This window comes from Mus caroli, chromosome 11 (assembly GCF_900094665.2).
Source record: "Mus caroli chromosome 11, CAROLI_EIJ_v1.1, whole genome shotgun sequence".
Classification (NCBI taxonomy): Eukaryota; Metazoa; Chordata; class Mammalia; order Rodentia; family Muridae; genus Mus; species Mus caroli.
The window spans coordinates 95709653-95725090 of NC_034580.1; the positions used below are offsets into that span (position 1 = coordinate 95709653).

A 15438-nucleotide genomic window follows, 5' to 3' on the forward strand; every position below is an offset into this window, starting at 1 on the left:
GGGGGGAGAGAAATGTGGACAGACTAAAAGTTCAAGTACAAATAATCAATAAACATGTGAAAAAATGTTACACAAAAATTCCACACTCCAGCCAGAATGATTGCCATAAAGAAAACACAATAGGGTGGAAGGAAGGTACAGCTCAGTGGTAGAATGTCAGCCTAGTGTACACAAGGTTTGGGATGATCTCCCTGAACAAAAGAAAGGAGAAGAAGAAAGGAAGGAAGGGGAGAAAGAAGGAATGGGTGGCCGGTAGGTGAGGAGAGAGAAAAAGAGAAGGAGGAAGAGAAGGGGGAGGAAGGAAAAAAGGAAGGAAGAAAGATTGGCAGACAGGCAAAAGGAACAGAAAGTACAGGACAATAAGTGCTGGTTAAAACATGGGGAAAGACAAGCCTTAGACATTGCCAGTGAGGACCGTAGATTGGTTCAGTCCCTATGGAAATCAGTATGGACATATGTTGTGGCAGTTAATTAACAGCTTTGGTTCCCTTGACTAGCTCAAAGGTTGGGCAGTTCTAATCCTCCCCGTGGCTAGCACACTTTTCCTCTGGAACTCCTGGCTTAACACCCTCTAATTCTATATTTTATCTTTGCTGACCTGGCTCCTTCTGGGTGGATCCCTAGTCTTTGCTGCCCAAGACACTTCTGGGCAGCCCTTCCAGAGCCACATTCCTTCTCAAGTACATTTTGGGTAATTTTTCTTCTGCAGCTCTAAATCTGATCTGTTTCCCTCCGAATCATGGCATTTCTCCCTTCCCTCTCTCCCAGTTTCTAGCCCACACAAATCTAAAGGTCCTGCCTCCGTCTATCTGTCCAGCCATTGACCTTTGTCTCAATATTGATCAATCAAAAACCAATCGGGGATAAGGACCTGCAGCATTTGGCTGTGCAGATTCCCAATTTTGGGGACAGAATTAATTCAAAGCATTATAACCAATCCCCAACAGAGGTACCTCAATAACTAAAAACAGACCCACCATGTGACTCAACTATCCAGTCCTAATGTGTACACAGATGGAGATGCATATACCTATACATATTTCATTGCTATTCAGAATAACCAACTTCTTCATTGCATCAGGCATTCATGTTCAATGGACCAGGCACCATTCACCAGGTGCATGTATAATGAAAATGTCAGATATTAGCACCACACTGTTTATATACCTAGTAAAAGAATGGAATTATGTCATTGGCTGGGAAATAGCCACATTAAATCAAATATATCTAGTTCAGAAAGAAAAAAATGCATATTTTCTTTTATCTGTGGTCCTAGATTTTATATATAGATAAATATGCACATTGTGTATATCATCAAAGTGGAAGATGAAGGCCAAGGGGAAGGAGGTGGGGGGGAAACAGGGGAATGGGGGAAAATAGGCTAAAAATACATGATATACTTAGAAGAGATTATCTTTGTGAAACCTAGCACTGTGCATAATGAAAATGAACCAAAAGAATAAATAAAAAGAATTAGAGGTAAGAATATGTTATGCTCTCGTAGACTAAAAGTTTTATTGGGAAATATCAAGCAAGCCACAAGAAAATAAATTCCGTAGGGGGGAAAACATTGGGGGGAAAAATCTAGAAACAAAACAGTTAACGACTTGTACTTTGAAACAGAGTAAGGAACTCTAAAACAACACGAAGAACAATTTGACTATAATTCTGATGTATTAGTATCAAAAATTATTTTTAAAAAAGAATAAATAGTAACAGACATTGGGCTTTTCCAAATCATTCCATGAATCTATATGGTTGTAGCATCAGTATGCCATATGTCCTGTTGAATATATGCATAGTCTGAAGGGCAGAAAGAGAACTGATCCAGGCCAAGACACTCAGCAACAAGAACAACCAGAGCAGCTGGGGCAGCAGCAGGTGGGCCTGCAGCAGATAGGTCTGCAACAGCTGGAAACATAGCAGGTGGGCTTACAGAACATAGACTGGAAACAGCTTGGCCTACAACAGCTGGCCACACAGCAGGTGGGATGGGAATAGTAGGGGAGGCAGCTAGGTCTGCAATAGCTGCAAGCAGAGGAAGTGGGGTGGCAGGAGGTGGGCCTGCAGCAGTTAGGTCTGCAACAGCTGGAAACACAGCAGGTGGGCTTGCAGCATACAGACTGAAAGCAGCTTGGCCTACAACAGCTGGGCACACAGCAGGTGGGGCAGCAACAGGAAGGCCTGTAACAGCTGGAAGCACAGCAGCTGGGACGGGAGCAGTAGGGGTGGCAGCAGGTGGATTGGCAACAGGAAGGCCTGCAGTAACTAGAAATGCAACAGGTAGGGCGGCAGCAGCTGGAAATGCAACAGCTGGGTCTGTAACAGCTAGATCCACAACAGCTGGAACGACCACAGCAGAGGCAGCAACGGCTGGAGCGGCAGCTGGAACAGCAGCAGCTGGGCTGGCAGCGCACAGATGGACAGCACTGAGGCCTGTGGCAGCTGGACACACAGCAGCTGGGGCGGCAGCAGGTGGTCTGGCAGCAGGTGGTCTGGCAACAGCCTTGGCCACAGCCTTCCTCAGAGCAGGCAGAGCCACAACAGGAGCTGACCTGGTTCCTCTTTTATACCCTGCTGAGGACACCCTTCCTTTTTATTATTAACCATACTACATAAATGATCATCAGATTGAGCAATTACGTTTTCTACATTTAATGGAAGATGCTGTCTTGTTTTCCCTCTGGATTAAGGCTTATCTCATTGACTTCCTGATACACACTTAGCACAATCATCATGGTTCAAGTACTGACTAAGTATCACAAACTTAGTGTGTTGATGCTCACTCCATCTGCTCTTTCCTCCTGAATTATTTTATATTCTCTTCCTTGTGCTCTTTGTGCACATTTAAAATTCTTCAGCTCCTCCCTTAGAGGATGGGTCTGTGAAGGATGGCATGAAGCCTGGGTGTTGCTCTACCCTGACTGGGCACACATCATGCCTACAATAGTTTTAGCATTCTCTAAGGAAAAGAGACTGAGTAGGTCTGATCAGATATCCTGAAATCTCTAAGGTATTGAAAGGCAGGCTAAAATATGTGCAGTGTAGTCAGTTGTAACCCAAAATAGTCAGTGAGCAGCAATAGAAGAAACCCCACAACACTCAAATTATTCCCATCCCCTCTTCCTGGACTTGAGGAGGTTCACAGGTTTTCTGTTTATGAAAAGTTAATGAATCTAACTGGCTGGGATTTGCATAGGCCTTGTACAGGACTGTGAAGGTATTATGTAAATAACCACAGTTGTTTCTGCTAGTTCATGTCAAGTCCAGAGGCTGGCATTTCACAGCATTCCTCTACATTCTTCAGGTAATACATTCTGTCTGTCCATTCTTTTACAGTGTTCCTTGAGGCTTGGAGCAGGATAGTAGGAGCATGCATAGATGTTCCAACTCTGCCTGAGCTCTCACAAAAGGGCTCCTGATGCTCCCCACCCACAGCTAAAGAGCTAGAATCACTTTTCTTTAGGGGTGGCGACCATTACTAGGTTACCCATGCCCCACGGGATGATCCTACACCCACGAGTACATAAGCAGCACCAACTGGACCCAGTGGTGATTTGTTGGGAGTCAAGTGGAGTTAGAGGAAGGGAAATGAAAATACATTGAATGCCCGCAGGAAATTTTCAAGGAATTATTTTTTTAAAGTCGTGGGTTTGTTTGTTTGTTTGTTTGTTTGTTCGTTCTGGAGTGAACACTGGAATCAACATTGGAGTCAGTAATAAGGCTTATATTATTAAGAACACTTACATCAACATTGGCATGAATTATATTTATATTTTTATAAAATAGAATATGAACTAGAACATGATTATTTTGAACATGGAAAGGTAGAGACTGATATAGGTGTTACTAGTTTTAAAGTAATTAATAATAGTTTCTTATAAGAAACTATACTTTTTATATTATTTTATATAATATATTTAAATTATATTTTTATTTAATTATATATTATATATAATTCATAGTTATATAAGTATATATAAAGTAAAAATAATTTAATATATTATATATTAAATTTATATAAATTATAAAATATGATAATAGTTTTTTTTAAATAACCAAGAAGTTCATTTAAACAACAAGACACTTGACTTGAAGGGAAAACTATCAAGGATCATCTTATTCAAGAGTAATTCATCCTTACTTAAAGACAGATTGCTCTACATGTAACAGTTGAATACAAAAATGTTATAAAATTGTCCTTGGTTTTACAATGATAAATGAAAATCATTAAAATTCTCCCATTGAACAAGGTATGCAAGGATTTGGTGTTGTTGGGTTCTTTTGTTAAAACAATGAGAGCAAAATAACTTACAGGATGAGCATGCCACTAATGGAGAAGGGGATATTTTTACAGACCCAGTATTTTCCCTCAGACCATCTCCATCTGATGTCAGCCAAAACAGAACATTGACCATTTAGTTTAAAAAATGAAAAGAAAAAAAAAGAGCAATATGTTTGTGCACATACATCAGTTATTTTATGTACAGTAAAGAAATGGGGACAGGGAAATGAAAGACAAGAGAAAACTATCCTGTGGTAGTCAGGATGTGGAGGGATCCAATTGCAGCTTTCTAATTGAGAATGTATTCTTGGTCTATAACAAAATTCTGAAGTAGCAGGATCCCTTTTTAGTAGACACCTCCAGTCTGCTGCTGGAACACATCAGTCCTATCTTCATCCTCTATTTCCAACTGGCCAAGTGTGTCTGTTTCGTTGATAGGTTGTCCATCAAACCAGAATCTGATCTGCCTCATTGACAAACCCTGCCATTCACAATAGGCTTTCATTAGTTTACTAAGTGATGTATGTCTCTTAATCTTACACTGCACCACAGAACCATCCTGTTCTGCTACCTTCAAGTTAATATGATCGTTGTTCTCAGTCTTGACTCCATCCTTGGGTATCTCATCAGCAATGGTGAGCACCGGAATCTTCTCAGCTGCCGCTTCACAAAAGAGGCACCAGGTCCTCACTGAAGGAGCACACAAGCAGCATCAGGAGCGGCAGAAGAAGGAGAAGGCAGCGGAGGACCATAATAGTTTCTATAATGAAACTATTGTTTCATTTTATTCTATTTAAGACCTTAACCTTTATCTGATTGCTTTTCTTCTTAATCTTTTACAAGATGACTCTTTATAAACCAGAAAATTTTAAAGAAAGTAGAATCATGTCTTACCATGTAACCACATCTTTGCCATATCCTTAGAATGCTATGGGTTTGGGCATTCCAGGCCAGCCTGATGGTCAGCCATCATTACCAGTCCAGGCATGTCAGTTGAGATGCTGAAGAAGTTTGGAGAGTAACCAGCCATTGACTCAAATTCCCTAAGAGTCATCTTCAACACCACATCACAGGGGAACGGGGGGTGTCTCAAGGCTGAGTGAGTTCTATAGTTAAATCTGATGTCTGATTACTTGATGACATTAAATTTCTGTTTTGTAAATATTTTGAATCTTGCTCTTGCCATAAAATTCTGATCTCCACTGGTGCATTTCATAAGAAAGCATTCTCTTAAGTCACACACATCTCAAGCCTGCTGGTAGCCTGGAAAGCAACGCCTTGTCAGGGGAGAGGGGAGCTTGCTGCAAACCAGAGGACTACAAGGTAGAGTCTCAATTAGGTCTGACTCAAGAGAGTCTGGAGAAGAGACTAGAAACTGTCTCTCTATTCTTTTTTTTTCCTGTGATATCCCAGTATACAACTAGAGTTTCTACATCCCAGAATAAGATGCCAAAGTAGAGCACAGAAGTGTAGTAACTTTACAACTTAAAGATGGAAACACATGTAAAAAACACAAAGGGAATAGATTGATCCAGGAGTCAAAGGGACATATCGCAGGAAGATCTCAGGGAAATATTTTTAATACAATATTTTTAATCATGCCTTGAGAATATACACATGTATAAAATATATTGTGATCCTTTTTATCTCCCATTCCATCCATAACTGCTCCAGATCCACCTCTATCATCCTAATCTCGTGGCCCCTTTTCTTTAAACTACCGAGTTCATTTGTACTTCCCATATACTCATGGGTGTGAGGCTCTATCCATGGGAACAGGGTTGATCTACTAGGAGACATACACTTCAAGAAATCTGACTCTCCCTAAACCACCACAGCTCCTCATCTAGAAGAGAGGGCTTCATGAACCCCTCCCTACTCCATGCTGGAATGTTGTTGATTGGCATGATATTGTATGGGCCTTGTGCAAGCATCCACCAGTCTTTTCCTGCCTCACATGAGGTACAAAATCATGTCTCCAACCTTTCTCCTGCAAGGAGTGGAACTACCAGTTAAATTCTTCAATATTTATAGCTCTCACAGAGAGGCCAGCTCCTCAGTCAGCTAACCCTGGTAAGGGCTTGGTTGGTATTTAATCAGTCCTCAGGACAATGAGATGGCTTTACACATGCAGGTAAGCACTTGCAGCTGCAATCCATGGACACCCCACCCTCAACTCAGCTTCCCCATGCAGGAGTTGACTGTATTCTCTCAGAGCTGATGCCCCAGAGTCAAGCCTCTAACTAGCTTCCATGTGGGAACCAGAAGGACATGTAATTAGTAGGACGTATGGGCCTGCTCCCTACCCCCACGAAACCAAATCTACAGCCTCTCCCTGAAAGGAGTTTGACCACACATGAAGCGCTCCAAGTTTAATAGTCCCCATCAAAGGGAATGGCTCCTAAATACAAGAGTCCTAGGGACTATAGGGATCAAAGAGGCGATTTCAAGGAGGTTTAGAAGCAGTGTTTATTTCTCTAGCTCAGTGCACACCTAGCAGACAAAACTGCCAAGCTCCCATTGCTTTCTGGAATGGTCTTAGCTTCATATTAGGTCTGAAGTCCCAAATTCCCCAGCTGTTCTCCATATGTCAGGATTTTAATTAGCCTTGGGAATGATGGAGCTGATAATTACCACTACTTTGAGAACCTATGTAGTAAGTGAATAGACATTTCCCACAAGCCCTGGCCCAGGCTTCCCCCAACAATAAATACCTCCCCCACCCCGCCTCCCGCTAATCTGTCTGCGTCTGACTGCTGATAGGAAGGTATTCAGTAGTTGTGTAAAAGACTAACAATCCTTTCATAAGAGTCAAGACTGAAAGAAAGTGGAGGTGCTGTAGATGCTATACCTAGCTTTGGCTGAGTAAGTCCAGGATTAAAAAGCCAGCTCCCAGCTTGTCTCTGAGGATCAGGGAAGTACACCATACAGGAAGCAAGCCAACTCTCCAGATTCTTGAGTAACAAGGCTTTGCTCCACATCTTGGAACACTAATGTACTTGTCACAGTTGAATTTCCCAGGGAACTACTAAGCATGAGACAGATTTTTAACAAGAGCAAAAGTTGATAGGCATTCTGTGTCTCTGTCTGCCCCAAGGAGGCCAGTCTGGAAAAATTGAGTCATGGGTAGCAGGTGGAGGCTCTTTACCTCATATGCAGAAACCAACAGGAAGAGTTGATTGAAATGCAAAAGAGAAGAACTATGTTCTGAACAAAACAGTAAGATAAATATGCAGCCAATTATGAAAGTTGCAAGAGTAAGTGTTTTATTAACTGGCATATGAAAGGTGTCATGGTTGGTTTGGGGGTTGTTTGTTTTTGACAACTTGATACCACTGATTTATTTGGGAAGAGAAACCTCAATGGAAAAAATGCTTTTGTCAGATCACCAAATCTATGGAGACTTTCTTGACTGATGGTTGATGTAGGGTGACCAGCTGACTGTGGGTAGTGTCAACCATGGGCAGGTAGTTCTGAGTGGTGTCAGAAAGCAGGCTGAGCAAGCCATAGGGAACAAGAGCAAGCCAGTAGCACTCTTCCATGGCCTCTGCATAAGCTCTTGTCTCCAGGTTCCTGCCCTGACTTCCCTCACTGATGGACTACAAGCAATAAAATGAAATAAACCATTATCCACAGGTTGCGTTTTGTCATGGTGTTTTATTATAGTGATGGAAAGAAATCTAGGACAAAAGGCATTAATGTAGGAGAAAGAACTGGAAGCAGTGGGCTCACCTCCACAAAGAAAATCGTTATCAGTCTAGATACACTGTTGTAACTCTGAGATAGTTATAATACCACAGCAACAACCTATAAAGATTACACCATAGAAATAGAGATGAATGAACACCTATCAAAATCCTTAAAGAAAATATCACAGAACAACAACAAAACCTCAAAATGCAACAAGGGGGACAGAGCAAAAAAGAAGAAACAGCCAAAGCATACTAAGTCTTTTTGCTAACCTCAATGAATGAGAAATAGACAATGATAAGGAAATGGGGTGGGGGTTAACAGAGGTGTATACGTGAGCACAACCTTGGCAAAGGACCAAGAAGAGAGTTTGCTTTTTATTTGTTGTTTTGGTTCTCATTTTGTAATTTTTATTTATTTATTTTTTGAGACAGGGTTTCTCTGTGTAGTCCTGGCTGTCCTGGAACTCACTCGGTAGACCAGGCTGGCTTTTAACTCAGAAATCCACCTGCCTCTGCCTCCCAAGTGCTGGGATTAAAGGCGTGCGACACCACCACCCGGCCTCATTTTTTATTTAAGAATATCCTTTGATTGATAGGAAAAAATCAAAATGATATACCAAAACTAATGAGATACCAAGAAGAAACCATAAGAGAAAAAGTGATAAGTGTCTACATCAAAAGGGGGAAAGAAGCCAAGCATGGGCTATATGCTCCTGTCATCCCAGCCCTGCAGAGGGTGAAGCAAGAGCATCGGGTTGAGACTAGCTCTGGTGACACAGAAACATTATAAACAAAAGCAGAAGCAATAAACAAACAAAACCAAATAACAAACAGAAGAAGAGGAAAGGAGAAGACAACAGAAACCTTTAGAATCTTAAAGTGGTATTATTGGGTAAGGTTGGTGGTTGGTCGGTTGGTTGGTTGGTTCGTTGGTTGGTTTTGAGAAGTCTGTTCCTGTGGTTTAGTCTGGCCTTAAACTTGGGTCCTTCTGCTTCAGCCTCTTGAGTGCGAAGACTGCAGGCATACATACCACACCTAACTATTTGGTTACAGATTCGCCTTTTTGTTTTTATGATTGTTGCCACATGGTCCTCCAAAGATGTCATCAGTTTAAATGATCTTCACAAATACAAACCATCTGGATTGGACACACTGTCATCAGCCCTGCAATCTTCTTCATAATTTTATTTTTCCTCTTGATATACATTTTCTTAATAGCAATTTCATTTAACTTCCTTTCTTACATCTATTAGCTGTTTGTATCTGTTATCCTGTCTTTGGAAAACCACTCTCACACAGCTGCTCTATATACTTTAAGGTACACATGATTTTGTTTTTATATTAACACCCACACACAAACACATTCTGAGAGGGGCTGGGAATATATATATATATATATATATATATATATATATATATATATAAAATAAAGTAACATACCGGTCAAATCATGGACTATTGTCCCAACATACATTTCCCAGGAATGTATAAGACTCTTAGAATTCAATTACTTTCATTAGTGTGAAATGAGCCACTGATCATAGTCTTTAACATTTAACAGGTTTCAGAAGGAATGGAGATAGAGCCTGCCAGAGCCCAGTAACTCACAGTCAGGTTCATGAGAGCAAGCATATGTTTGTGCATGCACTTTATATTGACCCAGAAATGTCTTTGGAATGCCTCCACTGAATCTGATAAGAATAGCAAACTGGAACCCTACAGAACTGCTGTAGTCAACAGAAGGAATAGCACACAGAAGTTCCAGGCTTTGATGCAGACACTATGCAAGACTGCTGCAACATTACTTACTCTAGGATTTGTGTAATAGTATCTCTCCAAGAAACCCCCGACACTACCCACACTGGCCCTCCCTCAAACCACCCTAGCACCATGGCCGCCTGCTCATATGTTATATCATCAGTTAATATACAGTCTTTATTCTCTACACTTTCCAGGGAATGATGAACAAATAAAATTGTATATATCGAAAGTGTATGTGATATCTTGGTATATGTATACATGGTGAAAATTATTGCTACAATACACTAGTTAATGTCTTCACCACCTCACATGAATTATTGCCATATTGTGCTGAGAATGTTTGGGATCTACTGCTTTATCAGACTTCAGTCTTGTGACGTAGTTCTGGCAACTATAGTTATTGTTGCTTTTCCAGAGCTTACTCATCATACGTAACTTAAACTTTATATGCTTTGGTGAACACCTCCCCAATTCCCACGTCTTCCCATTTTACTCTGTCTGCTTCTGGACCTTGACTCTTTTCAAGAAAGTATACATGAGATCATGTGCTATTTGTATTTCCATCTCTGGCTTACTTTACTCTCACAGTTACCCAGTTTGCTTCATGTTGTCATAAATGTCAGGATTTCCCATCCCCTCTCTTTGAAAGTACCATAATGTTACTAGTTCCTTTCATAAGATCATGAACATCTAGCCCTTATTTAATTGATTTTGACTTTTTTGTGGCTCACGCATTTCCAAGCTGTTCATTTTAGACTTGAGTGATTTTATTTCTCTGAATTAAGATTTGTATATTACACTTCTCTCATAGAATGCTTTTCACACCAATATTACTGCCATAGTTTGCCTGGTATAGATCTTCCTGTCAAGTTCAGATCCCAGACTGCATAGTGAATTATCTAAAGAGGATAGGAACTTGGTCTCAGGCAACATATGCTCTTGCCACAGCCCAAGACTATTGGTCAACCCATAGTCAAAAACCAATGAGAAAAAAGTTAATTTTTTTTATTATTATTATTAAATAAGCTTGAAAGTAAAGTGGGAAATATGGCTTGGGGAAAAAACAACTAATGATTTGGCAATTTTCTTTCATATCAAACTTGATGGACATATAAAAATTTTATTTTCTTTATTTAGATCACAGAAATGCAAACATATTTCTCCAATAAAAAAAATAAATGCTAAAAATAAAGTTTACAAATGTTTATGATACCAATAAAGCATTTACAGGGACACAGCCTATCATAAAGAATTTCATAAAAAGGCGAGTTATGTGCAATAGCAGGAGCCTGCTCCAGTGAACTAGTGTGACACATCAGGTCATCTGACAGAATGCCATGACCATAGGCATGATAGTTCCATATGGCATTGGCTTAAAAAATTGGCTTTAAGTAGTTGATTGATATCATGACCAGTGGGTGAATACATATAGTAGCAGGTAACAGGTCAGAGCAAGGCCAAATGTGGTAGACAAAGGAAATGAAGAAGTCTGGTTGGTACTCAGGCAACATGATGGTTGGCCTGAGAGTAGTGGTCAGGAAAGAAATTCAACAAGACGATCCACAGGAGAGTGGGTGACAACAGGTGACCTGCCAAGGGACTGGATGGCAGCATCTAGATTTACAGTAGCTGGACACACAGCAGCTGGGTAGCAACAGCTGGACACGCAACAGCTGGACACACAGCAGCTGGGGCGACAATAGCTGGGATGGCAACAGCTGAGGCAGCAGTGAATGGAAACCCAACAGCTAGACCTGAAGCCACTGGACACACAGCATCTGTGATGACAGTGGCAGCTAAGCTGGCAGCAAGTGGTCCTGTAGCGGGTGGTCTGGTAAGGCAGCAGGTGGCCTGGCAGCTGCTCTCCTGGCAGCACCTTTGGCCACAGCCCTGCTCAGAGCAATCAGAGCCACCACAGAAGCTGACTGTGATAGTTGAAGCTAGAAGTGTGTCCTGGGTGTTCCAGAGAGTGAGTTTTCTGAATTTGAGAGACTCCTTTATACCTTTTACCCCTATCAAGAGACATATTTACTATTATGAGTTGTGTTAACAGATAAGAAGTTATGAAATTAGGTAATTATAGACATTTGCTTTCAAATTTGAAGTTTCCAAAATCAACTCCTATCCCTCCCTTGTGTGCCTCATGCAAGTTTAAATCAGCAGCTTTCTGTCCCCACAATTTGTGACTGGTGGTCTCTATATTCCTCCCTCACCCATGGTTCAATCTGGGTCCTCATGCAAGGTCCATGCTACAGGACACATGGCAGTTGGGAAGGCAATCGCAGAAATTGAGAGTGACTTGATTAACAGAAGTGAAATAAGTCCTGTTGTAAAATGATGGAACACAGGTTTTCCAAGAGGACTCTGCGGAGAGTGACTGCTGAACAGCAAGGAAGAGAGTGGCTCTAGGTGCAGCCTGGGGATTGGGGAGTTGAGGAATGGAATTGCATCCAATGCATGTGGCTATGTTTTCTTCCAAAGTTAGCATGTCAGATGGGTGGGATCGCCGTACAGATCAAAGCTCTCCTTTTTCAAATAACCAACTGAGAACATTCAGTAGTATAGCATGGCATCCTGTATTTTTAAAAAAATTACCCAAGTTATACTAAAAAGATGCTTAGGAAAGGGAATGACTTTCTCTTCTCATGCCATGTCTATTCAATGCTGCCAGTAAGAGTATATTCTACCCCAGTGGTGATGATGCATGCCTTTAATCCCAGCACTTGGGAATCAGAAGCAGGCAGATCGCTGAGTTCAAGTCCAGTCTGATCTACAGAGCAAGTTCCAGAACAGCCAGAGCTACACAGAGAAACCTTGACTTGAAAAAAAAATAACAACCAAAAGTTAATATGTTCTAATGGCCCATCTTCTCAAGAAGATGAAAGAAGAGTTGGCCTGACAATTGGCTCTGCCCATCACAAATACCGACAGTTACAAGTTCATTGCTATGACAATCAAACATCTTAGAAGCAGAAATCCAACACCTTTCTAGCCTCAACTCCTCACTGCCCTGGCCATAAGGCAAGTCACTTCTCATTCTTAATGGCTTTCCATTGGATCTGCCCTCTGGCTCTAAATGCCAGCAGGGCTGCCTACCACATTGCTAAATGTGGTAGTCATAAAGCTCTCACCCTTTATTCTCCACTATTTTGATCATTTCCCATTCTAGAATGTCTTAGCATTTTGCTAGTCCTTCCCTTAAGATAACTATTCTATTGACTTTATTTTGATCAAGTAGCTGTTTTCCAGTAGAAGTGGCTTCAGACAGAACAAGTAAAGCCAGAGAAATAGCTTCAAGATGCATTTTGGTTGTTCCCTGAGATAGGATCAATCCCACCAGATCTTTAATGGATTTTGCAAGATCTAAGAATAGCCCAAAAGTACACACTTGGAACACAACTTTGAAACACAACCTAAGTCCTTCTTTCTTGCAACTTTCAAATTGTGTTTGATTACATTTTATTTATTTGTGTATATGAGTGTTTGTGTAGGGGATACACAAACATGTCATTGCATGTGTGTGGAGGTCAAAGGACAACTTGTAGGAGTCAGTTCCCTCCTTCCTCCCTTCTACCATGTGGGTCGCTGTTTTCGCAGCAAGCACCTTTGCCCTTAGAGCCATCTTGCTGGCCTCTTTTGTGCAACTTTTTCCTTGTCTGCTATTTAAACTCTTCCCTCAAGTCCCTTCTGGAGTTAGCCACACAGCCCACTGCTAACAGAAAGCATCCTTGTCTGCTCATGACTCATTTAACTCAGTGTCATTACTGTGAGGGTGACTGGGGAGTCGGCAGCACAGTCCATTTTTTTTTTGTCATACTTGCCCCAGGACTGCTGATCTCTTCGCTCATTTTTCTCCTTTCATAGTAAGAATTTAAACAATCCTTGGCTGCAGCCACCACCACCCTACCCCCCTCTCCTCCTCCTCCTCCTCTTCCTCCTCCTCCCCTTCCTCTTCTTCCTCCCCCTCCTCCTCTTCCTCCTCCTCCCCTTCCTCTTCTTCCTCCTCTTCCTCCTCTTCCCCCTCCTGCTTTTTCTCTTTCTCTTTTGATTCTATGTATCTGTGGCTCGCATACTTCCCTAGCATTTACTAGCCTTGAACTCACTTGTATTTATAAACATTTTTAAATCCTTCCATATTACCCTTCTCCAGAACAGAAGTTTTCTCCAGTACATCCCATCTGCTTGGGTTGTGCCTTTTATTCCTAAGCCCTTACTTTGAGAACTAGAGTGTGAGTTCTTTATAGGAAGCTACCGGTCTTCGGGTGTTTTATTATCCTCAGAGTTCAGCGGCCCTTTGAGCCTCCCTATCATTTTATGAATTGAAAGGAAAATCATTGTTAATGAAACTAGATAGGTCATGTTATTTTGAAATATAGTCCTTTTTACCACATGGATAAGAGATTATATGCACAAAATCACTTTTTTCTGTTTGAATTGATGTATAAAACTGTATATATTTATGGGGTACTGTGTGATGTTTTATACATGTATGCATGATACACTGTTTAAATCTGAGTTAATATGTTTACATCTTCAAATACATATTATTTCCCTCTGGTGAAAACATCCTATATCCTTTGTTCCAGGTATTTTTGAAATGTAAAATATTGATCATCTATAGAAACTTTCCTATGCAATTGGTCACTAAAACTATTTAGTTTTTAAAGATTTATTTATTTATTTATTTACTTACTTACTTACTTAATGTATGTATTTGGTGTTTTGCCTGCATGTTTGTCAGTATACCATGTGCTTGCCTGGTGCCTATGGAGGAGGCCACACTAGGGTGTTGAATCTCCTGCTGTGAGCTGTCATATGGCTACTGGGAATTAAACTGAGGTCCTCTAAAGAGCAACCAGAGCTCCTAGCCACTGAGGCCATCTCTCAAGCCCTAGAACTCTTTTATCTCATTGTTTATAGCATGTTAACCAGACATTCTTCACTTTTGTCTCTCTATTCTCCCCAGCACCTCAGAGCCACTTTTCTACTCTCTGCTTCTATGAGATGATTTCTTTTAGATTCCATCTTTGAGTGATAACATGTGCATTTTCTTTCTGGATCTGGCTGATTTTACTTCATAACATCTTCCAATTCTATTCAATTCTATGTTGTCACAAATTATAAGACTCCACCCACTTTATGCGTAAACAGCATTCCATTATGTATAAGGTGTTTTATTGACCACGCATCAGTTGATAGGCACAGGCTAATTCTGCTTCCCAGCCATCATGAATAATCCTGCAATAAATGTGGGACTATGAATACCTCCAACGTAGTAGCAAAGCAAGTTTCCTTCCTGGTCACAGCAACACATTTTTACCTTGGAAGTAATAGTACTAGAAAATAAACTCTCCTAAAATAAATGAAGAAAGATATATACATATATAAATATATACTTCTGAAATAAGGCAATATTTATTGAAGAATAGTTAACACAGAATGGTAAAGGCCAAGGGAAGGATGGTAGTAGAGACTTGAGGGATATGATCAGCTGCACCATGTAGCTGAGACAGGCATGTAGAAGTGAGATCTTTGGGAAATATGAGCAGTACGTAATGTAGCACTCTCTTTTGGCAGTTTCTTACTGGTGTCAGGACAACAAAGGTAGGAGGCATTTAGTACAGGAAAAAGTTAACATGGATGAGAAGGTTAGATCATTGTGAGTATGGCTGCCTCGGAATTGGTAGTTAGAGAGGAAAT

General features: G+C 40.8%; 2 protein-coding genes across 2 annotated transcripts; both read right to left on the reverse strand.

Annotated features, from left to right (window-relative positions):
- Nucleotides 1–1841: 1841 nt before the first annotated feature.
- Nucleotides 1842–3494, reverse strand: LOC110304559 (keratin-associated protein 4-2-like). The gene is made up of 4 exons (XM_021175956.1): nucleotides 3483–3494; nucleotides 2431–2555; nucleotides 2059–2343; nucleotides 1842–1971 (listed from the first exon to the last, which is right to left on the reverse strand). Exons 1-4 carry the CDS (start codon nucleotides 3492–3494, stop codon nucleotides 1842–1844), a joined length of 552 nt encoding a protein of 183 aa, XP_021031615.1.
- Nucleotides 3495–4631: 1137 nt separating this feature from the next.
- Nucleotides 4632–5192, reverse strand: LOC110304560 (small ubiquitin-related modifier 2-like). The gene is made up of 3 exons (XM_021175958.1): nucleotides 5180–5192; nucleotides 4766–4975; nucleotides 4632–4708 (listed from the first exon to the last, which is right to left on the reverse strand). Exons 1-3 carry the CDS (start codon nucleotides 5190–5192, stop codon nucleotides 4632–4634), a joined length of 300 nt encoding a protein of 99 aa, XP_021031617.1.
- Nucleotides 5193–15438: the final 10246 nt, after the last annotated feature.

Excerpts from the sequence above, each read along its gene's own strand:
- LOC110304559 (XM_021175956.1), bottom strand. Across the intron at positions 2,344-2,430 it reads TCCAGCTGCCACAGGCCTCA|CTGTTGTGGATCTAGCTGTT; the intron begins GTGCTGTCCATC and ends TGGTCGTTCCAG. Across the intron at positions 1,972-2,058 it reads CCTAACTGCTGCAGGCCCAC|CTGTTGTAGGCCAAGCTGTT; the intron begins CTCCTGCCACCC and ends CTGTGTGGCCAG.
- LOC110304560 (XM_021175958.1), bottom strand. Across the intron at positions 4,709-4,765 it reads AGCCTATTGTGAATGGCAGG|ACACACTTGGCCAGTTGGAA; the intron begins GTTTGTCAATGA and ends TCAACGAAACAG.